The sequence below is a fragment of the Panthera onca genome, chromosome A2, assembly GCF_046562875.1.
Source record: "Panthera onca isolate mPanOnc1 chromosome A2, mPanOnc1 haplotype 2, whole genome shotgun sequence".
Lineage (NCBI taxonomy): Eukaryota > Metazoa > Chordata > Mammalia > Carnivora > Felidae > Panthera > Panthera onca.
The window spans coordinates 157,698,455-157,722,584 of record NC_138340.1 but is presented as its reverse complement, the minus strand read 5'-3'; the positions used below and the strand labels follow the sequence as shown (position 1 = coordinate 157,722,584).

Here is a 24,130-nt window from a genome sequence, read left to right as displayed (position 1 = left end):
GAAGTTCGCCTCTGTTTGCAGGGAGGGCAGTGAGGCAGGAAGAACAAAAGAACTTGTCGAATGTCCTCCCACCAGTCAGCCACAGATTGGGATGGGAATCTTCGGGATTGTCAGCTTTGCCACATGCAGCCCTAACTGTCACACCTGTGGGCATGTTTGGGAGACAGGCCAGTGTCCACAGGAGGCCAGGCAGGGCCCCAGGAGTGGAAGGAAGTAGAGCAAAGTAAAGCAGCTCAGAGCAGCCCTTGGACAGACTCACATTCCCTTCTTTGCCCACACCTTTAAATCTGATACACACTGGCTGGGGCTCCTGGGTGGCTCAGTCGGTTAAGTGTCCAACTCTTGATTTTGGCTCAGGTCGTGGTCTCACGGTTCATGGGTTCGAAGCACGCAGCGGGCTCTGCTTGGGATTCTCTCTCTCTAAATAAATAAACAAAAAAAATTTTTTTAAGTAAAACACCTGATCTGGACTTTCCATACTGAAAATCTTGGGCCATTTCTACACAGACCATTCATTTTTAAATAGGCCACATTTTGTGGGTTTGGACTGTCCTTTTTTTGTCATAAAGCAGTTCTGTCTGATTGGCTCTTTAACTGCAGCACTGACCCTGTGAGTAGAACATGCTAGTGATCTAACACATTAGAGAATTCTTTTTAACAAAGAAAAAAAATAACGTATTTTAGAAAAGCCTCAACGTTTGAAAGTGCTTGGGAAACCTTTTCTCACTGGCCTCATTAGCCTTGGTTCCTCCAAGCTGCGGCATTTTCTCGGTCTAATTGTTTTTGGGACAGCGGGCTAAGCGGAGACACAGGCAGTGTAGAGATGGAAGAGTAATTGAACATCAGAAGCCTCCAACCCAAGGGCAAGGGAAACGTGACTTCCGAGAGATGAAGATAAATGCAGCCACTTTCGAGTGGAATTATAATAGCCCTTCCTCAGACATGGGAGTTCACTCGGGGAGCTGCCGGCAGGATAGAGAGGGGACAGCGCTCACCTTGGGAGGAGGCCTCAGCCCATGAGGGCTTCAGAGATAACTTCCCAAAAGAAAGCACAGAGGAGGGCTTGTTATCAGAGGCCCGGGTAACAAGGAAGACGTCTGCTCTTATCATTTTTCCAGGCACACGAGGCACAATCTGGGTTAATTTTCCGTTCTCCTGCATCAGTGAGTGTAAGTAAAGGCTGTCCTTGGTGAACTTCAGCAGGCTGACAAAGGACGGACCCCTTCCCATACTCCACACTACACCCAGCGTCCCCTGTACGGGCCCTTCTGTGCTGCCATTAACGCACAAACCACAGGCCAGACGCCTGCTTCCTAAATTCAGCACGCGTTTTCTTCACTTCAGATTTATTTTAACACATTTCAAATCAGCGAGCATTTACTGATTTGATTCTCCTAACAGCATTACTTCAGCTTTTGAGGAAGTAAAGGTGAACAAGGAGAAGGCACTTTCCTTCACGAGTTCTTAGTCTTTTTTCCTAACTTTCCTCCCAAATGTTATTACTGAATGTTAACATTAAAAAACCTCAAACCTACAGAAAAATTGAATAGTACAGCAAAATCTTTATACCTTCCATCCAGATTTACAACTGCTAACATTCTTCTTTAACATTTGCCTTTCTTTCTTTGTATGCGTTTATTATTAATTTGGGCTGTAGTGGGTAGAGAATCAGAGCTTGTACAGGCTAGAGGCTGACATTTGACCTGAGACCGGAAGGATATGGGATATGTTCCAGAAGGAGGGGAAACATGGGAATTTCTCACAGGAGTAGGAAGTTCCTCATCTATTAAGGGAACAGCAAGGAGGTTCTGTGGGAGAAAGGAGCCATTTGAGGAAAGGCCTTAAATGCCAGGCCAAGGTGTCTGGGGTGGGGGCAGTGAGGTTGTGGGCGATTAGGTTCCCTCAGTTGTCTTTCAGATGGGAATGGCAGGGTTGGATGGGGGGAGAGGTAATGACTGGGAGGAAGGAGTATAGTTAGCAGACCACCTGCTACATGTTCTGGCAGGAGTCTGCTCACTGAGTTCCTTATAAAACCCAGGACGAATTCTATCGGTAATTTTAACTTAGGTCTGTTTAGGTTTTGCGCTTTTGGTTTTCTTGTCTAGTTCTGCTAAATCTTTCTCAGCCCTCAACTTGGATGGCGGAGGACTCCATCCTTTTCTTATTGCTGAGCATATGCCAAATGACCAGGTCCTTGTTGATCTATTCCTGCTGTAGCTGAAATAATTTGAAATGACTTGATCTGCTCATTTGAATTTAATAGTCCCTTTATAACATGAGACTGTCTGAATACATATCTGCAAATGAATCAGTCCAAAGGTAAAGTTCCCTGGAGAAACAGATGACTGATTAGTATGGTTTCTCCTGCAAGAACCTTGATCTCTGCTGTTCAAACAGTATGGTAGTCACTAGCCACATGTGGCTGTTAAACACTTAAAACTGGATTTGTGCAAACTGGGATATGCTATAAATACACACTGGATTTCAAAGACTTAGGTCAACAGACATTTTAGATATATTACATGTACAGAAAGTGGGCCACTCTCACCACTTTTATTCAACATAGCTTTAGAAGTCTTAACCAGGGCAATTAGGCTGGAACAAGAAATTAAAAGCATCTAAATTGGTAAGGAAGAGGGGCGCCCGGGTGGCTCAGTCAGTTAAGCGTCCAGCTTTGGCTCAGGTCATGATCTTGCAGTTCGTGTGTTCGAGCCCCTCATCGGGCTCTGTGCTGGCAGCTCAGAGCCCGGAGCCTGCATTGGATTCTGTGTCTCCCTCTCTCTCTGCCCCTCCCATGCTCGTGCATTTTCTCTCTCAAAAATGAACAGATGTTAAAAAAGTGTTTTTAATTGCTAAGAAGGAAAGCCATCACTATTTGCAGATGACATGACCCGACAGATGATACAGAGAAAACCCTAAAGACTCTATTTCAAAAAAAAACTGTTACAGCTAATAAAGGAATTTAGTAAAGTGGCAGGATACAAAGTGAATATACAAAAATGTTGGATTTCTATACACTAATAGAGAACTATCAGAAAGAGAAATTAAGAAAATAATCCCATTTACAGTTACATCAGAAAGTATACCTAGTGATAAACTTAACCAAGAAGGTAAAAGACCTGTACACTGAAAACTCTAATACTTTGATGAAAGAAAGTAAAAAATACACAAATGGAAAATATACCATGCTCATGGACTGGAAGAATGGTGTTAAAATGTCTATATTACAGGTCAGTGCAATCACTGTCAAAATTCCAATGACATTTTTCACAAAAGAACAATCCTAAAACTTGAAACCGCAGCAGACTTTGAAGAGCCAAAGCGGTCTTGAGAAAGAACACACCTGGAGGCATCATATTACAGAGCCACAATAATCAAACAGTATGTTACTGGCATAAAAACCGACACAGGTCAGTGGAACCATTTAGAGAGCCCAGAAAGGAACTTATGCATATATAGTCAATGAAATTACAACAGAGGAGCCAAGAATATACAATGGGGAAAGGACATTCTCTTCAACAAATGATGATGGGAAAAGTGGACAGCTACATGCAAAAGAAAGAAACTGGACCTCTATCATGCATCATTCACCAAAAAACTCACACTGGATTAGAGACTTATACATAAGACCTGTAACCATAAAATTAGTAGAAGAAAACAGATGGTAAGTAACTTGCCATCAGTCTTGGCAATGATTCTTTTTGATTTGACACCGAAAGCAAAGGTAGGCACTAAAACAAAAATAAGCAAGTGGGACATCAAATTAAAATTCTTCTGCAAAGTAAACCATCAACAAAATAAAAAGGCAGCCTATACTGCAGGAGAAAATCCTGTACTGGATAAGGTATATCCAAAATATATGAAGTTGAATAGCAAAAAAAAAAAATTGATTAAATATTTTCAAAGAAGATATTCAAGTGGTCAGCAGGTACATTAGAAGGTGTCCAACCTCACTAATCGTTAGGAAAATGCAAATCAAAACCACAGTGAGATATCTCCCCACACCTGTTAGAATGTCTATTATAAAAAGACAAGAAATAACAAGTGTTGGCAAGGATGTGGAGAAAAGGGAACCCTTCTGCACTGTTGGTGGGAATGTAAATTGGTGCAGCCACTATGGAAAACACTATAGAGGTTCTACAGAAGTTAAAGATAGAACTACCATATGATCCAGCAATGCTACTTCTGGGTTTTATCCAAAGGAAACAAAAACACTGAGTTGAAAAGTGTCCATCAATGGATGAATGCATAAAGAAAAGGGGGGGGGGAGGGTACACACCCACACACACAATGGAATGTTATTCAGCCACAAAAAATAAAGAAATCCTGCCATTTGCAACAACATGGATGGATCTTGAGGCCATTCTGCTAAGTGAAAATAAGTCAAACAGAGAGAGACAAATATAATATTCTTTATATGTGGAATCTTCAAAAGAAAACAAAACCAACTCCTCAATACAGAAAACAGATTCATGGTTGGCAGAGGCTAGAGGTTAGGAGTGGAAGAAATGGGTGAAGGTAATCAAAGGGAACAATCTTCCACAGTTATAAAATAAGTCATCAGGATGTAATGTACAGCATAGTAAGTATAGTTAATAATACTGTATTGTTTGGAAGTTGCTAAGAGAATGTATCTTAAAAGTTCTCATCACATAAACAAATATTTGTAACTGTGGTGACGGATAGCATATTGACATATCGTGGTGATCATTTCTCAAAATATACATATATATCAGTTTCATATTACATAATGATTCAATATGTCAATTACATCTCAACAAAAATAATGTGTATGTGTGTGTATAAACGTTTTACCTATTTTTACTGCTTAAAAAGATGTGTGGATCACATATTTCCATTCAACAGTGTGAGAAAGATAATTGGATCTATTTCTGTGACAGATGGTCTCAAACTTGTTGTTTTTTAAGATTCCAATAAATATACATGAAAGGCATGTATTCTACAGCTCTACACTAGGACTAGTTTGAGATTCTACCTTCAAGAAAGTGAAAAGGCTATACTGGTATTTAATTTTTGACAATTTTTAAGAACGACCATAAGTATAAAGCCCATTTGATAGGAAACCATTTTAAAACAGCAACTCTGGGAAGGATTTTTTTTTTTAATTTTTTTAAATGTTTATTTGTAAGAGAGAGAGAGAAACAGCACGCGAGCAGGGGAGGGGCAGAGCGAGAGGGAGACACAATCTGAAGCAGGCTCCAGGCTCTGAGCTGTCAGCACAGAGCCCGTCGCAGGGCTCAAACCCATGAACTGTGAAATTGTGACCTGAGCCGAAGTCGGACACTTAACCGACTGAGCCACCCAGGCGCCCCTGGGAAGGATTATTATTATGAAAGAGTAAGTTAGTAGTGTTTAAAACAAAGTTTGACTATCATATATATCTGTAAAAACCTTTTTTAAATCTATAGTTCAAATAATTACAATGGTAAAGACCAATCGTAGTGAAAGGATTTCAGAGGCAGTAGAGTTTGCTTTTTCCTGCTAATGAAATCTGTCATGTTTTCTTAATATACAGTGTTTCTCCAAATAGCTCAAGCATCTTCAGAGAGTAAATGATGAATGTAGAACATACTGTAGTTCCATTATGTCTGAAATAGTGATATGTCCAGTGCGTCTAGCTGCACTCCTAGAGTTTAACCTAATGTTCCGGGATGGTGGGGAGCCTTGAGATCCATCATAATGGCTTCATTAAGCATTTGTCTGTGTGGCATAGAAGGTATTCATTTAAGGCTTTGGACAGGTTCTGCATTTCCGCGGCATCGCCTACTGACTGTCCATCAGGCTGCTGCCAGTTCCATACTTTAGGGAAAACAGACCAGCCTCGATTCTTGTTGTAAAGCTCTTCAAAGCATTGCCTTACCCTCCCTTGGTAACATGTGTCTAACAACTTTTATTATCGTCATAGCCTGTAGACTTAACCTCCCTGAACTTCATTTTCCTCATGTGTAAATTGCAGATAAAAACCTGCTGTACCTCGAGCACGCGCTGTGCTGTAAGTGCCCAGGCAGTGTGTGGAATGAATGAGAATTACTCCATCTCAAATACCACCTCTTTGCATAGCATCTCCTGGGCAAAGCTCATTTACTCCCCTCTCTTTACTCCCTCAGTTTCATCAATTTGAGAAATGTTTGCATTGCCTTTTTAGAATTTTACTGATGTATTTTTACAAAATAACCCGTGTCAACGCACAGATTCCTAGGAAGCCAGGACAGAGGTCAGGCCTCTGGGGAGAATGTATGTGGCACCCTCCTCACCCAAGGATTCACTTCCTACTCGAATATACAACCCATCCTGGCCAACTCATTAGTGCCTGCCCCATGCTTCTGTCCAGTCTGCTGGGCTTCGTTGTATATACGTCTTTCTATCTCTAGTGTCCAGCAAAGAGTATACATAGCCTTAGTAAATACCTATAAAACAAATGACTTACTAGTCTGGCCAAGCTTATCTCATTGTACCTCTCCACTGACTATAAACTAATCACTTGAATCAAGGCATTTGCTAATAGTTCAAATCATGGCAGTCTCTCTCTCTCTCTCTCTCTCTCTTTTAAAAAGACTACTAAAGTGGGGAAAGAAAACCTTTACCTACTTCACTGACAGAAGAAAGTAAAGACGTTTAAGGTTTCTTTAATACTTATATGAGAAAACTGAGTTCATAGATAGAGCCAGGGTTTGAACCCGCATCTGACTTAACCTCACATGATGAGGGTTATACTATTTTTGACAGAGAGATGCCTCCTCTGTGAAAGTATCAGAACAGACCTATGACCCAGGTGCAGAGGGAGCAAATGCTTCCCCATCTTGCTCTGCAAAGCCTTAACGCCTCAGAGTCCTCCCACAGTGCTCCTCCACACTGTCAGCCCGCTGAAAAGAGCCACAACCCCGTGCATCAGCTTACAGAGGTAAGGCAGGCAGGAATCCAGGACGGATGGCCCTTCTTGCCTTCATGTGACACCAAAAGGATTGAATACTTTGAATTCTACCAATGTGCCAGCTTTCTGCTTTATAATCTTTAGTCTTTGCGGCTTTAGAGGAAAGCTGGCGGGATGTCACTGAAAGGAAACAGAATACTAAGTGCCTCACTTCCATCCCTACCTTTGGGAAGGAAAACCGTTTGAGGTCATGGATGAAAACCGTAAAATCAACGTTAATGTTTCTCTTATTTTTAAGTACTTCTGTGTCTCTAGCATATGAAAACCCAAAAGTTAGGCTGTGCCTCTGTGGTCCCTAATATATCCGGTATTGAATTTCATTGGAACAGGAACTACATTGTTGTCATGAGACCCCAACTGCCCTTAAAACAATGGATGACAGTGGCTTTGAAGCAAACAGACGAGACTGAACTTTCACATTTAGACAGAGCAAGCAACTTTAGCTTATGTTTATCACATATGATATGGTTGCCTATAATTTTATACATAGCTGTAACTTTCATTCTGGTCTCTGATTAAAGCAGGACTTGATCAGAATGACTGGTTATCTTAGAACCATGGTTTACTCTCTGCAAACAAAGAGGGGGAAAAATAAACTGCATCTAAATTGTCTAAATGTTGAATCGAATCAATCTAACTGTTAAGCCAGCCAAAGTTTTGGGCAAGTTCTCTGGGATAGGTATGAACAAGTAATTTTTGAGGGAATGATGGCATCACGATGGCAACCTAGGTCATTCCCATCTTCAGTCCCCTTCCCAAGAAACCAAGTAACAGTTATCCACAGATGAGACACCATTGTGAAAACCCCAGAGCATGGGCATGAGCCTAAAACACAAAGACTGAGGGAGACTGCCCTAGAAGATGAGAGGAGCGGCTGCACTCTGGCCGTACCCCTCCTCCCCCACCCTGAGCAGCACAGCGCTGCACCAAGTGGAGCCTCCAGTTTCTCCGCGAGAGAGACAGCCCGAGATGGACATCCAGCTCCCCTAACACCAGGGCTCACCTGAAGGGGACCCAGACTCGGGGCCCACCTCAAGGGGGGGATTGTGCAGCTTGACCATGGGGATCAGACTGTGATTAAAAAAGGGAAGTGGGGTTTATAGCAGACACATCTGGATCTTGGAAGACCAAGTCTCCACTCACAGTGGCATCTGAACAGAAATCTCAGCCAGTGCATTTGCTTACCCGCAGAGCCAAGATTGTGGCCCAGTCGGACCAAGGAACTTGGTGGGGCACAGATCTGCCCGATTTGGGACCACAAATAATAAGCCACGCCAGCCGTGGAGTCCGTTCGTTTGCACTGCCTGGGCCGGACAGCTAATTCACAGGGCTACCTACTGCTGAGTATACTTCCCAGCCCAGGAAGCCTGGCCCGAGACCCTGGGAAACTGTTTAGCCCAGTGGGACTCAAGTGGAAAACCTGGCCAGCAGTGTTGCCTATCTGCAGAGCCAGAACGGTTACCGTGTTTGGCCAGAGAGCTTGGTGCAAAGTTCCACCTGATTGGACCCCCAAACAAGAGCCTTGCATGCCCTAGGGCCTGACCTATGGCCCCAACCGACTGGGGAAACTCATTTATAGTCCCGCTCACTGTTGAATACAGCCTCCAGCCCAGCTTCACCAGGAAACCCAACATATCTCCTTCAATCCCAATTACAGGAGCACTGGACTGAAGAGCCTAGCCAGCAGCCTTGACCATTTGCCGAGCCAAGCCACAGCCTGTTTGGTCTCCAGAAAAAGAGCCTTGCCAGCCTCGGGGCCTCTGCGGCAACCCCACCTGAGCAGGGAAATAATGTGTAGCACTGACCATTGCCGAGTACAGCCTTCCGCCCACCCAGCCAGGGAACCTAACCAGGGCACACGGAAGTCAGGTAGCCCGTCCTACAGCCCCGCTTGTAAGCGGCCCGTGAGCAGAGAACACAGCCAGTGACTCTCCCCATCTGTAGAACAAAGCCCGGCGACCCCACCTGGCCAGAGATGGCACACAGTCCTGCCTGATTTGTGTCCCCAAACAACAAGCCACGTTGCCTGTAGGCCCCGTTCTTCCGCCCTGCCCAAGCAGGGAGTCTAGTTCATAACCATGCCTATTTCTGAGGATAGTAGTAGTCCTGACTGTCTAGGAAGCCTGACCACCAAATCCAGTCAACTGTGGCGCCCGTCATACAGTTGCACTTTGGCGGGGAACACAGCCAGGACGTGGAACTTGAGGATCCTATGTTAGGCCACAGAACAAGTCTTAGCAAATTCAAGAAAATTAAAATCATGCCAGCTGTCCTCTCTGCCCACGATAGTGTGAAACTAAAGATCAATAACAGGAGGAAAACTGGAAAATTCATGAATACATGGAAACTGAATAGCACTCTCCTGAACAACCAATGGATCAAAAAAGAATTTTAAAAGAAAAAGTATCTTGAAACACAACATACCAAAACTTACGGGATACAACAAAAGCAGTTCTAAGAGGAGAGTTCATAGTTATAATGCATGCATCAAGAAAATAGAAAGATTTCAAATAAACAGCCTAACTTTATACCTATGGAACTAGAAAAAGAAGATCTAAGCTCAAAGGTTGCACAGGAAGGAAACCAAGATTCAAATGAAAACAAAGATTGGGAAGTGAAATGGAGAACAGAAAAACTGTAAAAACTAAGAGTAGGTTCTATGAAAAGATAAACATAAAAGAGAGGACTCAAATCAACATTTATAAATGAAAAAGATGACAACCAAAACCACCAAATACGAAAGATCATATGAAGGTACTATGAAATTTCCACCGACAAACTGCATAAATTGGAGAAGAAATGAAAAATTCTTAGAAACCTACAACCTACCAAGACTGAGTCAGGAAGAAATAGAAGATCTGAACAGATGAATTACTAGGAAGGAGCTTGAATCGATAATAAAAAAGCTCCCTGTGAAGAAAAACCCAGGACCAGATGGCTTCACTGGTACATTTTAACAAACGTTCAAAGAAGAATTAGTGCCAATCCTTTTCAAACTCTTCCAAAAACTCAAAGTGTTGGAAACACCCCCAAATTCCTTTTGTGAGGCCAGTATTACCCTGATACCAAAGCCAGATAAGGACACTACAAGAAAACTACAGGCTAATACCCCTAATACAGATGCAGAGTTTTTCAGGGGCACCTGGGTGGCTCAGTCCATTGAGCATCTGACTTTAGCTCAGGTCATGATCTCATGGCTTGTAAGTTTGAGCCCCGCATTGGGCTCTGTGCTGACAGCTCAGAGCCTGGGGCCTACTTCAGATTCTGTGTTTCCTTCTCTCTTTCTGCCCCTCCGCTGCTCGCTGGCTCTTCCTCAAAAATAAATTAAATTTAAAAACAAGAAGCAAAAATTTTCAATGAAATGACTAGCAAATTAAACTCAGCAGCATATTAGGAGGATTATTCACTGTAATCATGGGAGATTTACCTCTGGGATGCAAGGATGGTTCAACATACACAAATCAATAAACATGATACATCACATTAATAGAATGAAAGAAAAGCAATCATATAATCATCTGAGTAGATGCAGAAAAAGCATTTGACAAAATTCAGCATCCATTCATGATAAATACTCTTAACAAATGTATGGAAAGAACATATCTCAATATAATAAAGGCCATATATAACAAGCCCACAGCTAACATCATACTCAGTGGTGAAAGTTTTTCCTAAGCTCAGGAAGACGACAAGGGTGCCAACTCTAACCAATCCTATTCAACACAGTATTGGAAGTCCTAGACAGAGCAGTTAGGCAAAATAAAAGACATCAGAATTGGAAAAGAAGTAGTAAAACTGTCAATTTGCAGATGATATGATTTTCTATACAAAAAAATCCTAAAAACTCCACCAAAAAACTGTTAGATCAACAAATTCAGCAAACTTGCAGGTTACAAAATTAACATAAAAGAATCAATAGTGTTTCTGTATACTAACAATGAGCTATCTAAAAAACAAGGAAATGATCCCATTTATATAATAGCATCAAAAACAATAAAATACTTAGGAATAAATTTAACCAAAGGCGCCAAAGATCTCTACACTGAAACCTACATTAATGAAAGAAACTGAACAAGACACAAATGGGAGGATACCCCATGTTCATGGATTGGAAGAATGTACTTAAAATGTCATACTATCCAAAGGCATCTATAGATTTAAAGCAATCCCTGTCCTAAAATTTGTATGGAACCACGTAAGACCCTGAAATAGCCAAAGTAATCCTGAAAAAGAACAAAGTCAGAGGCATCACACTTCTTGATTTCAAACTATATTATAATGCTATAGGAACAAAACAATGCTACCAGCATAAAAGATATACACATGAGCCAATGGAACATAATCAAGAGCCCAGAATTAAATCCCCACATATACAATCACCTAATAGATGACAAAGGGTCCAAGAATACTCCACTGAGAAAAGACCATCTCTTCAGTAAATGGGACTGAGAAAATTGGATATCACAGATGAAAGAATGAAACTAGACTCCTATCATAAACCACTCCCAAAAATTAACTCAAATGGATAAAGACTTAAACATGAAACCTGAAGCCATGAAACTCCTGGAAGAAAAACTAGGGAAAAAACTGCTTGGACAAAAGGTCCTGGCAATGATGTTTTCAATATGACACCTAAAGCACAAGCAACAAATTAAAAAAATAAACGCGTGGAACTGCATCTAACTAAAACCTTCCACACAACAACAAAAATCAACAAAATGAAAAGACAACCTACGAAAAGGAGAAAAAAATATTTGCAAGCCATGTATCTGATAAGGAGTTAATTTCCAAAGTATATAGCTCATACAATTCATTACCAAAAAGAAGAAAACAGCAAATAATCTAATCAAAAATGGCCTAAGTACCTGATGAGACAGTTTTCCCAAGAAGATACTCAAGTGGCCAAAAGGTATATGTAAAGGTGCCCAACATCTCTCCTCATTAGAGACGTGCATATCAGAACCACGATGAACTATCACCTGTCACCTGGAAGAATGGCTATCATCAAAAAAACAAACAAACAAAAATAAATGCTGGCATGGTTTTAGAGAAAAGAGAATGCTTGTATCCTGTTGGTGGGAATGTAAATTGGAGCAGCCACTTTGGAAAACAGTGTGGAGTTTCCTCAAAAAATTAAAACTAGAACTACCATATGATCCAGCAATTCCATTTCTGGGAACATATCTGAAGGAAGCGAAAACACTATGTTGAAGAGATCCCTGCATGCCGCGTTCTCTAGCAGTCCTATTCACAATAGCCAAGAAATGGAAACAACCTAAGTGTTATTTCCATCAGTGGATGAATGGATAAAGAAGTCATGTATGTGTGTATGTGCACGTGTGTGTATATACTGTGTACACACACACACACGAATATTATTCTGCCATCAAAAGGAGAAAATCCTGCCATTTGCAACACGAATGGGCCTTTAGGATATTACGGTAAGTGAAGTGAGTCAGAAAAAGACAAATAGTGTATGATGTCACGTATATGTGGAATCTAAAAATACCAACTTCACAAAAAACCTCAGATATTTTGTTGCCAGGGCTACAGGGGTGGGGGGAATTGGGTGAAGGTAGACACAAACTTCTAGTTACAAGATACAGAAATACTGGGCACATAATGTACATAACTATAGTTAACAACGCCTCATGGAATAGAGCTGGTAAAGGTGAATTCCAAAAGTTCTCATCACAAAGAAAATATTTCGTTATACGTGTTAACAAAGTTTGTTGTGATAATCATTTCCTAGGATGTATATACATCCGGTCATTATGCTGTTCCTAGGCTTCAGTATCTCAGTGGAACTGGAAGAAAATCATTTGCTTTTCTTCTATCTGTGGGAAGCTGTCAGTCTTGTTATTTTACTTCATGATTGACCCTCAAACATTCAAAGCAGGGGGAGTTCAATCCTAATTCCAAATATTTTCCTCAAAAAAAAAAAAAAAGACCTTTTTTTCATAAGGAAGACTTCAAGGTTTGATCAAAAAGCATGATTCTTTGACTTGAAGAAATACGCTCCAAAATAATTGCAGTGACATAGTAAATTGAAATTCATGATTTGTATTTCAGCTTATTCATCTTTTCTATCATTTCATTGTAATACAATCAAATATATTTCAGTGTAACCTTTCATTAATATTGACTGTACCGTTAGAGACTGGATGTGTTCCCCTAAAAGTCCTAGGTGGAAGCCATAACCCCCCAAAGTGATGGTATTTGCAGGTGGGATCTTTGGGAGGAGTTTGGAGTTTAGAGTTGAATCAGGTCAGGAGGGTGGGGCCCTCATGATGGTAATCGATTAAAACGATTTTCATTCTTTCTCCATTAAGAATTAATGTCTTAGGGAAACCAATGTATATAACCTAAGTGTCCATCTAGCCCTGATAATCAGATAGTCTGCTTTCAGAAAATCAGAAAGGAATTTACATGCAAGTCAAGCTAGAGAAATAATCTTGTGCTCTTGTCCTTGGAGCCCATGTGAAAACCAGGATTTTAATCTAATCAGTTTCCAAAAAGTAAAGTGTGCTGCATGAAATTCAGGTGGTCGTGTACACCTTCTTTGCACTCTACACTGGCAGGCCCATGAAAGCATCCCAAGTTGTCTTCATGAATAAAGGTTTGAAATGTTCGAGAGAGAACCGTGAAACCCTGGGCCTGGGCCAGAAGTCCCGACGTCCCTGTGTGCACCTGCCTGCAGGCGTGGCCACCCTGCAGGAGAGCCAAGGTCTCTTTCTCCAACAGATCCCAAGCAGACTTGGCCTTGAACCCACGACCGCCTCCCCTAACTCACTATCCTCACACTTGTGTCTGGGTTTAGTAAATTCATGTGCGTATTAACGTCCTGTAGAAATTTCATCTCAAAATTCCCAATTACTAAAAAGGCCAGAGCTCCTACTGAATTATATATTAGGGTGATATTCCCACAAGGTTCACGCTGTACCCTTAGTTTTACCTTCCAACTTGCATCAGTAAACGCATTGACAACTCCGAAAAGCAAACAAATTTGAGTTTTAAATAAATAAACTGTGTTAACTGGTAATACTAGTTATACACTATCCTGTAATGCCGTTTCTGAATTGCCTTTTCAAGATTTCCTCAGAAAGATAACAAGCTCCCTCTTGTGGGCAGTGGGCATTATAATTATTTCCCCAAAGCACTGTAACTTCGTAGGTACCTTTTGTTTAAAGGAAAAGGGTCCTCTTCTGTCTTTGACAGCATGGGCTCTATTTTTCTCTTTGAATGTTAGCAAGGAAAATAATATTGATTATCATGGAATGTTTATAGGACAAGTCATGAGTTTAGAGTCATTGGATGTGAACTGTTCTTCCATGTGCAAAGACATTAACTTCAGCTAACTTGCTAGAACATACACATACAGGTATATATTGATGTGTATGTGGAATTGATAAGCAAATTGTATCACTCAACTCCTAAACCTCTACTTTGATAAATAGAGGAGATTATCTCATCTCCTGGCCTCAGTTTACAGCTTGGCTTATGGCCTCCTCAGGATCACCCCGTTGGAAGTCTGCTTTGACCTTTGAGTTCCTATTAATTTTACAAAGCAGGCCTGGCTCATTTTGGCTTTTCTTAATTTACGAGAAAAATATAACCAAAATCCCATGCCTTTTTGGAGTAATTAGCTTTCCGCCCCATATCATTCATACTTGACGCTAAGACTGCATCTTTATAGAGTTTAATAACTTATGTAAAATGTTAACTCTGAATCATCAAGAAAAATTATAATTGCACCCAGGCAGGGAAGCAAGTAGCACATTAGAAAATGGGTTTTGATTTTACAATCGGTAATGAAAAAAAAATTAGAAAATTTAATGAAATTTTGTGAGAGAATGGCATATATCCCAGAATGGTTAACAACCAATAACCAACTCCCAGAAAAGTGGTTATGGCAAGTTCTAGACATTTTCAGTTTTAAAATCCCACGTCATATGTTTCACCTGTCCCACATCTTATATATCTTCTATCACATATATATTTATATAGCTTCTATCTTAAGCACATGCTTAACTGCTTTTCTGGTAACTGTTGACAGAGTTCTACACTGGAGAAAGGCTGGCTGTCATTAAACATTTCTTTTTCTCATTTTCTTACAGCAAATAACGTGCTTGGTTTTGGAACACTGGTCAGTACTTCCAATACCTACGATGGATCTGGTGTCGTGACCGTGGAAACGGACCATCCGCTCCTCTGGACCATGGCCATCAAAAACTAACCCCGCACCTGGCATCCATAGCTGTGCCTCTGACTGACCTCATTTGCCACCGACTTCTTGCTCAACAAGAACAGTTCACCTTGGTTTACAGAAATGAAACCTCTCCACGGGAAGCCCGCTAGTTTTCAAGATCTTGATGTTTAGATAACCCAGGTAACACAAATGGCAGATCTCAATTTTACAGCGAGGGAGAAAAAATCATTATTTGTTAAAGTAAATAAGCTCTACGACATTCAATTGGAAAACTAATGTGGATCATTCCACTATAACATTCAGTACTGTTGTTATGTTACTAATCATTACATTTATCCTAGAAAAATTTTTTTTTTAATTTGAAGCTGAGAAAGTTCTCTGCTGAGGGTTCTTGGTGTTCAACACATAAGCCTTCTTCTGCCCGTCCTTAAATCCATACCCCAAAGGCTACTTCTGAGTTTCTATTCATGCTAGATTCCTCTGTATAAAATAGGAAAAAATTCCTTCCAGATTGGGATGTTAGAACCACACCATTTCACCCTGGCCTCATTACTGTCTTGGTATTATGATCTTTTAAAAGTAAATCAAGAAGCATTGACCTAATTATTAAGTTTGAAAACAGGCAGTTATGTAAGCTCCACACGAAGGGAGACACTCCGCTAAAGACACTCCTTTAGCGGAGTGACAGGTGGAAACCGCCCTCGTCATATTTACAACCAAGCCTGAAAACGTGCAGAGGACATCTACGCATGCAAACTGAATGGTTTCCGACATTACTCAGACTGAAAAAGCAGTGCTTCACAGACCCCAAGTTTATGCAGAGGACCAGGAAAGGAGTTTGACAACCTGTGGGGATAAGCGAGCACTGTGTGCTGAGGATCTGGGTCTGAAAGCCTGAGTTCCTGTCCCTGTCCAGCCATTCGCCCAAGTTCCTGAACCTGCTCCTTAGCCAGAAAGTGGAAGGGGCTGCACGGAGGGTGCCTGAGCTTCTTTCCTACAGTCGGAGTCTAGACGCTGACACCTGCCCATTACCAGGCAGAGAATGCACAGGGTTGCTGACTCAGCAGTTTAAACACCTGGGGCCCTGGGATTCATCCGTGTTTCTAACGAGACCCTCTTCTCTCTTCTCACCCTTTCCTGAACGATTTACCAAACCAAACGTTGCCATACAAACCGTGACATAGGAACTCCACCCCCCCCCCCCCGCCCCGCCATGTTTTATGTACACACATCCCCATCCTGCTGCGAGGGAGCAGCAGCCCTTTCCTTCCTGGTGTTGAGACAAAGCAAGAGTCAGATTTGAAGTGGAGAATAGAAGGGGGATCAGCTGAACCAGCGTGCAGTTGTGAACAACTTACTTGAGAGGTCATTTTTGTTATTATGCAAATACATGAGATTGAAATCCGATGTCAAACAAAACTATTTAGTTACCCACGTATATGTTTGTAGTCCATTTTTAAGCTAACATTCCATTTTCTCAGCTGTATTCGTTATCACCAGTCTCATAATCAAGGTTTCTGTACAAAACAATAAAATTGCTCAAAGGATGAGTAAGAGCGACAGTATTTCACCCATCCAGTGTCAGAGAGCCAGCCAGGATTGTTGCTACTTGCTCTGTCCGGCACGCAGGGTACCCACCGGATCACATGTGCCAGGGGTTCACACAACCTCTGGATTCGTTGCCCATCTGTAAAACAGGGAACCTGTGTAGCACCTGTCTACCTTGTAAGACTTAAGAAGGACAGGGAGACTGCTTCCAAAGGTCTTTATAAGCTGCAGAAAAAAGAAGGGAAGGAACTGCTGTCACAGAGAAAGTGAAGACAAGTGGGGGAGGAAGGGCCCTGGGAAAGAGGAGAAGGCTCAGAGAGCAGGGGAGGGTCCCAGATCGCGCGCTCAGGGCTGCGTGCAGGCTCCCTCCAGACCCTTCCACGTCGTCTCCGCCAAGCAGCATCCAGAGCCTCTGTCCCTGTACTGCCTGCCTTCCCGCTCAGAGCAGACACGATGGCACAGAAGCCGGAGGAAAGGTCACGCATTGGCTTCTTCATTGGCTCATTCAACTCAGAACCTCCAACAGAAAAACTTAGTACTTAAGACCTCCAAACCACTGCCCCAAACAATACCTGCACCAGAAGAAACCAGGAAGGAGCAAAGGACCGGTGGGTACAGCGCGTGCCATTCTCGGCACTTGTTACTACTTTTTATTTCACTTAGAAGCTGAGGCTCAGCTGTTATACATACATTACTAGAAATGTATTCACGACATATAAATGCCTTCTGTTTTGAATTTTTACTCCCCAAAAAAAAGAAAAGCAATGCATGTCCTACTGACCCTGAAAATCTTACCAGTGGCAGTAAGTGGATACTTAGCAAAAGGAATATAGTTTCTGAAACCCAGTAAGCAGAGGTGGGGAAAGCATTCAGACAGCCCACGCTCACCACCTACGGATCGGGCCGGAGCCACTGGACGCCCAGGGAAGGGCTTCTCTTACAGGACAGGGCACCTCTCCCACTTCCTGCAAGGCTACCGAAGAATTAGGTATTGGACCCCATTCCGTTCCTTAAAGCTACCCAAGTGCTCCTTTTCTCTTCATGTGCTTCCCTGCCACACCATTGAAACACGTATCTCTTACGTTTGTCCCAACAGCAGGTGTCTGCAGACAGCACGATCTCGGGTCCCCAGGCAGCCCCTCTTCCCACCGTCCTGTCCAGTTTGGATCCTGTCCAGGATCCTGGTTACCTAAGTCACTGATCAGTGAAAACAGGCTACGATTGCTCTTCTCTACAGGCAGCTGGGAAAGTCTGAAAATGGCTGCAGATACTAAAAGCACGGGTGGGGGCCACAGGTGACTCTGAGACCGAGGGAGCTGTGTGGAGTCCAAGGAATTAGAAGTGGGCCACGCCCCCAGAGGGCAGGCAGGGCAATACCTCTCTCTTCCTTCAGTTTTACTCAGAGCAAGGTTCTCCCGGGATGGGAACTAGGGCCATGTCAGTGACAGAGGCTCCTCAGAGCAAGGTGGAGGGCATGACAGCATGGGCATTCAGAGGGTAAGTGCACAGCATTCGTGTTTGCTCCGTATGTGCGGCATGCGTTTTAACAGGCCTTGCTTACTACCCCTGCTCGGATTCATACCTTCCAAAGTTTTACTTGAACAATCAAAGCAGCCCTTGGATTGGACGTGATGGAGACTGATGACAAAAGCCAAGTCAGTAAGCAGCAAGAAACTATTTTATTCTCTAAGGTTCTACGATGATAAAAAGGGTATGGGGTGCCTGGGTGGCTCAGTTCATTAACCATTCAACTTAAGCTCAGGTCATATCTCGCAGTTCATGAGTCCAAGCCCCATGACAGGCTCTGTGCTGACAGCTCAGAGCCTGGAGCCTGCTTCGGATTCTGTGTCTCCCTCCCTCTCTGCCCCTTCCCCACTCTCTCTCTCTCAAAAATAAAAAATAAAAAGGGTATGATCTGAATGGTGACTTTCAAATTGTATCGCTCACAACCCACCAGAAATACATTCCATCATATGACCTAGATTCACATAAGAGTGTGTGCACACACTCAGAATGCTTTAATTTATTCTAAATTGAAATAAAAACAGCTAGAAATTCTAGATTGGGAGAAAAAAAAAAACGCCAAAGGATAGAGTAAAACGCATAAAGTAACTTTTAAAAATGTATGGATGTAAATGCAAGAGTTGTGCACTGAGCAGAACCCTTCTTTCCTAAGTTTAAGACAATATGAGTATAATTTACCCCTTAGTAACAGTTTTCATTCTATGTGTGCGAAGAGGAGTAACCTTCCAATGACAGCAGGCTGAATGGGATCCTAACTGGGAATAACATCAATTTCACTTCATTAAGAATGGGGAGAAGAGCTAGATTATTTTTTTTAATTTTTTTTTTTAACATTTATTTATTTTTGAGACAGGGAGAGACAGCATTAACGGGGGAGGGTCAGAGAGAGAGGGAGACACAGAATCAGAAACAGGCTCCAGGCTCTGAGCTGTCAGCACGAGCCTGATGCAGGGCTCGAACTCACGGACTGCGAGATCATGACCTGAGCCGAAGTCGGATGCTTAACCGACTGAGCCCCCCAGGCGCCCCGAGCTAGATTATTTAAGTTGTGTCTAAAACATTCTATTCAGAATAAAATAAACGATCCTTACACCTGGAGGAAGATTAAAAGCCAAGCCACAGGGTCAAGCCATTCCCAGGGAGCCAATAGAAAGAGTGGAAAATTCCGGGCATGTACGGTACAAGTTCCTTCCTTGCCCACAGATTTCACTTACCAATCGTAGTTTTCCCTTCAGATGAGCCCCAGTCTGAGCCTCGTCTCAAACCATTCTCTAGACAGCCATCATCAGTTCTCCACCGGCTGGGCCCCTGGAGGCAGAGAGCCAATGCGTGATCTCACCACCACACACACCACAGCGACACTTCCCAGCCCAGGAAGAGGTCACGGCAGCATCGTTTTCTTCCCAGGTTATGAAGGACTTGTTTGCCGTGTACTTAATTCTACCCCTGAAAGCAAGACTTGTGGGCTGCGAAAGAAAGACTAATGCCATCCCTGCAGATGACTTGAAAAACAGAAACGACCCTGAGATCACTCAGAGTTAAGAAGGTTCTCCTAACAGACCCATAGCTGGTCCCTGAGAACAAAGAAATCTAAGACTTAACACAATGTGAGTACAAAGGTTGAAAAGGGTTTTAAACTAATTAGTAACTAGAAGCACGGATAAAAGAGTACAAATCAAACCTTAAGTTTTTCTTTTAAAAATAACCTTTAGGGGCGCCTGGGTGGCTCAGTTGGTTAAGCGTCCAACTTTGGCTCAGGTCATGATCTCACCGTTCGTGAGTTCAAGCCCCGCGTCGGGCTCTGTGCTAACAGCTCAGAGCCTGGAGCCTGCTTCAGATTCTCTGTCTCCCACTCTCTCTGCCCCTCCCCTGTTCACAGTCTGTCTCTCAATAATAAATAAATGTTTTTAAAAAATAACCTTTAAATCCTAGAGAATAGAGAATATTTAATAGCCAGGTATATTTTGAGCAATAAACCTGGGAAATTATGGGCATAAAATTCTGCAGAACTGAACAGAGTCCCATCCGAGTGGCACAATTAATTTTGTGCTCGCTTGTTTAACACTGAGTCCTGTGCTAGAGTAAAAGCCCCTTGGGAGCACGGACTTTGTGTTTCATGTTCTCGACCAGATCCTCTGTCTTCGAATAGAGCCGTGTCTGCGGCAGGCGCACAAAACCTGTATGGCATCGCTGGTGCATGAATTCCGCTCCCCACTTGTACCCGTGCCTCAGGAACATAGCGCATGGCTTCCCTAGTCCCTGAAAACTTACTCTTTTCCCTCCTTGATCCCTAACTATCCATCATTTAAGTAGATAATGCTAAAGTTTTCCTTAAATAGTTTCTAAGTCCTCATGATAAAAGCCCTAATTCTAGACTGGACAGACCTGGTGATAGACACTTACTTGCTCACTCACAGACCTGAAAAAGGAGACAATGTTCAGAACACCAAGGCTGTGCTTAAAGACATCATCCAAAGCAAAGCACAGCTAGTCACAAACTCGAAAGGCCAAGGAGCTTTAAGTTGCTTGAAACGGGGAAGGGAAAACGAGAGTCATGAGGCCAAGTAATGACAAAGGTTTGGAGGACTGGTATGGACTGAAAGAATCAAGGTCAAAATAAATGTAAAGAGCGTGTGTGACTGGCCTAAATTGCCAGGGGGAAGAAAATGGAAGGATATGAGATTAATAAAGAAAATTCAGAGTTAGAAATGTGGTAGCTGGAGCTATTTCAGCTCTGGAGGTTCAAGGAATGACCCTGGCTGTCCTATGCTGAGGTTGTGAGGCTACGGACGCGAATATGTTATTCCAAAATACTTAGAGACCATGACGTTCAATTAGAATGCACGAGTAGCCTTTCTGTGTTACAGTAAGACGTTCTCAGCTGTTCCTTACAGAAATTCGTATACTCTGTCCCTCCAGCCCCTGCTGGATAACCCCAATAATTTTACTATCGTCAGTTACAATGTTAGAAGAATAACCATCTCAAAAATATTGAGGCTTTTATTAGTATGGCTATGGGGGCAAATATGTGAAGGGCACAGAGTAAGGGATTTCTTAAAATAATAAAGAAGTTTCGCTTTTTTTGTGTACCGTAGGACATACTAAATGTCCACCAATTCTCTCTCTACTGTGCCAAACTTCATTAGTTCAAGAAATATTTTTCACTCTACTTTCCATTCCCTGTTCATGAAAAAACTTTCCTAGACCCCACTGGTCTATACATTCTTCTCTTTTATTTGCAGTCCTTAACATTCAGGGGAGCCTCCGTGAGTAATGACATGAGGGGAAATGGTGCAGAAAGTTGGGAGAGCTCTTCGCCGGCGAATTTATTATGCGTATTTTAAAGTTGACCTTTTAATCCAAGTTTTTATTCGATTCCGTTGCAAGGAGTTAGGCAACACGGTCAGTTTGAATATTTGTATGCCACTGGCACTGAACAGCGATTTTATGAGGAAAAAGTCACAGATTAAATCACGAAGAGGCCAATATATTCTTTTTAAGGCTAAATGGAGGTAGGATGGAGATTTTTGAGAAAGAAAGTACATTTTCCACAAAAAGAAAACCGGGCTCTAAATTTTAAGAACTGGACACACACCTCATTTTCGTAATTTCTTCTCCAAATGAGATGTTGCTGGTAACTGCGTCCACGTGAGCACATAAATGGCATTAGTCACACCGATGCTATCGTTTCTCATTCCCGTCTTCGGGAACAAATAGCTTTTCACAAGTTGCTTTGAGGTTAACCTTTCTCTTGGGTAGGAGTGTAATTTATAAGAGCTGAACCTCAGCACAAAAAATCAAGGAAATAATATTAGTCAAAGGGGACAGGATGAACAGATTGGCTACAAACTTGGAGTAACGGAAGGTCCAAGTTACTGTGTAGTTTCCATTGATTTCATATTCTGGCCTTCTTGGGACATTCCAGATGCCAGGACCTCTCATAGACTTTAGGCGAGACACATACCATCTTAACGTAAAGAAAAGAATCTTCTAACATGTTGCCATCCGACAACCACAGAATGCGCTCCTGCCCCCTGGCCACGGAAAGCACCCCAGTGTTCAGTCCGAGGCTGAACAAACACTCTTGGGGACCTAGCCCCTAAATTAAGCTCCAACATTCTACATTGGGTAATTCCCCGGGAGAGCCCACGTATACCTACATGAAGTCTGAGGGAGAGGATGTATCTGTTTTCTAGATTGTGTTGCTTGATTAAAACCATCAGAACCAATCTTAACTTTGTATTTTTTACACATGTATTCTTAGGGCCTCGTTGAAATTTTACCCCTAGCGCATCTGCTCGGCAGGCTCCTGGGTGCAGGCTCCTGGCTGGGGAAGGGTTGGACCTGTAGAAGCGTGCGTGAAAGGACGCAGATCGTTCCATGAGCGGTTCAAGGTCCTGGGCAGGAGATGGGCCCCATGCCGCTTCATGGTAATAACAAGTTAACTTCCAATAATGCAGAAAGTCTGGTTTAAGGGGAATATTCCAAACTGACACACTGCTGTCCTTTAACACAAATCTGAGTGTCTACTGCAAGGCAGATGCTGGGGTACAGGGATGCCCTCACTGGCTCCCATTACAATGACATGGGTGAGGGACAGAGAGGGTTGGGAGAAAGGGGGACGCACAAGAGCAAAGACACGTGGGAACGCAGACAAGAGGGCAACGAGGAGACTTTCACTTTCCTTGTCTACCCAGGAGGAATGCTGGTGGGCCTCAACTTCCAGCATGAACACGACCTGTGAACACGTGTGCAGGACTGGACTTTTATGTTTCCAGTAAGAGCTGTTTGTGAGAAGTCTGTACCAACAGGTTGATATTAAGAGCAAAAAGGACACAGTGCCCATGAACATCTTGGTCACAATTGTGTAAATACTAGACAATACTGGGAAACTATATATTGACACTTTTACCCTGGTTAGCTTTCAATAATGAAATCGCAGGTAACGTTTTCCTCTCTCTACTTCGGTCTTTTTTCTACATTTTTAAGGAAAATAAGCAGCGTGTACAGGAATGTTGTACTTTTTGAAACATAACTGTATCCTTCCATTTAAAACATTTACATGGAAGAAAAAATAAATTGTTGCATATTAATAAAAGCCACTTTCTAACATTATAAAGGCATTCACACAAGCAGAGGGGCCTAAAGGGACCCAGAGAGGCAGGCACAGATTCTCAAAGCTCTTGACAAACAGTAGTCACACAGACAGGCGGGTCCAGGAAGTCAGATGGGCAAAAACTGACGTACGTGTGCAGGACGCCCACCAGCATGGAGACCCCCGTCATCTGACTTGTTCTGTATTTTCTCAAACATTGAGAGTATTTATTCTATTATTCTAAGACGCACAGTTTTTTCTCTTTCATAAATGAAATTTCAGCTTTGCATTCAACAAACACGGCGGAGCATCCCCTCCTTGAATTCCATCTCAATCCTTACGGTCACGCCCAGCCTAACACCCTCAACCCTCTCGTCGTGCTCACTTGGCAAAGCCAAACCCCTGTTGAAATCCAAATTTCTGCCTCCCCTGCACCTGAAAATAGATGGAGAAAAACACACCAGCGTGATGACTGGCCACATTTAAAATCAAAAATGTACCAACACACATTTACGCTGTTCCTTGATGGTGCCCAGCACATGTCCACAGTCCATTCACCCTGACATCCTCAACTTCCCCTCTGCCCCGGACCATCCTCGCCATCATCAGAACACAATACTGTCTTAAATCCTTCTGTTGACCCCACTTCCTCTGTCGGCTACCACCTCATTTATTTTCCTTTGCGGTAAACCCCTCTCAAAAGCTGTCCAAACAAAGGCACTTTTTCCAAATCCCCCTCCGCCATTTTCTCTCTTAAACTCCACCCGGGGGTGATGCCTTGGCCCCGCCACACCACCAAACC

The 24,130-nt window shown here is 42.6% G+C and overlaps 1 protein-coding gene across 14 annotated transcripts in view; it reads left to right on the top strand.

The window, feature by feature from the left end:
- TPK1 (thiamin pyrophosphokinase 1) overlaps positions 1–16,711 on the top strand; it is a 350,382-nt gene extending 333,671 nt beyond the window's left edge. For 13 of the 14 annotated variants that reach the window (XM_078438252.2, XM_078438261.2, XM_078438281.2 and 10 more), the window contains one exon: positions 15,070–16,711. In XM_078438252.2, the coding sequence (XP_078294378.1) occupies positions 15,070–15,188 (119 nt within the window). In that variant the 3' untranslated portion in view covers positions 15,189–16,711. The remainder of the gene's footprint in view (positions 1–15,069) is intronic. The other variant, XM_078438278.1, reaches the window with a different exon arrangement.
- Positions 16,712–24,130: the final 7,419 nt, after the last annotated feature.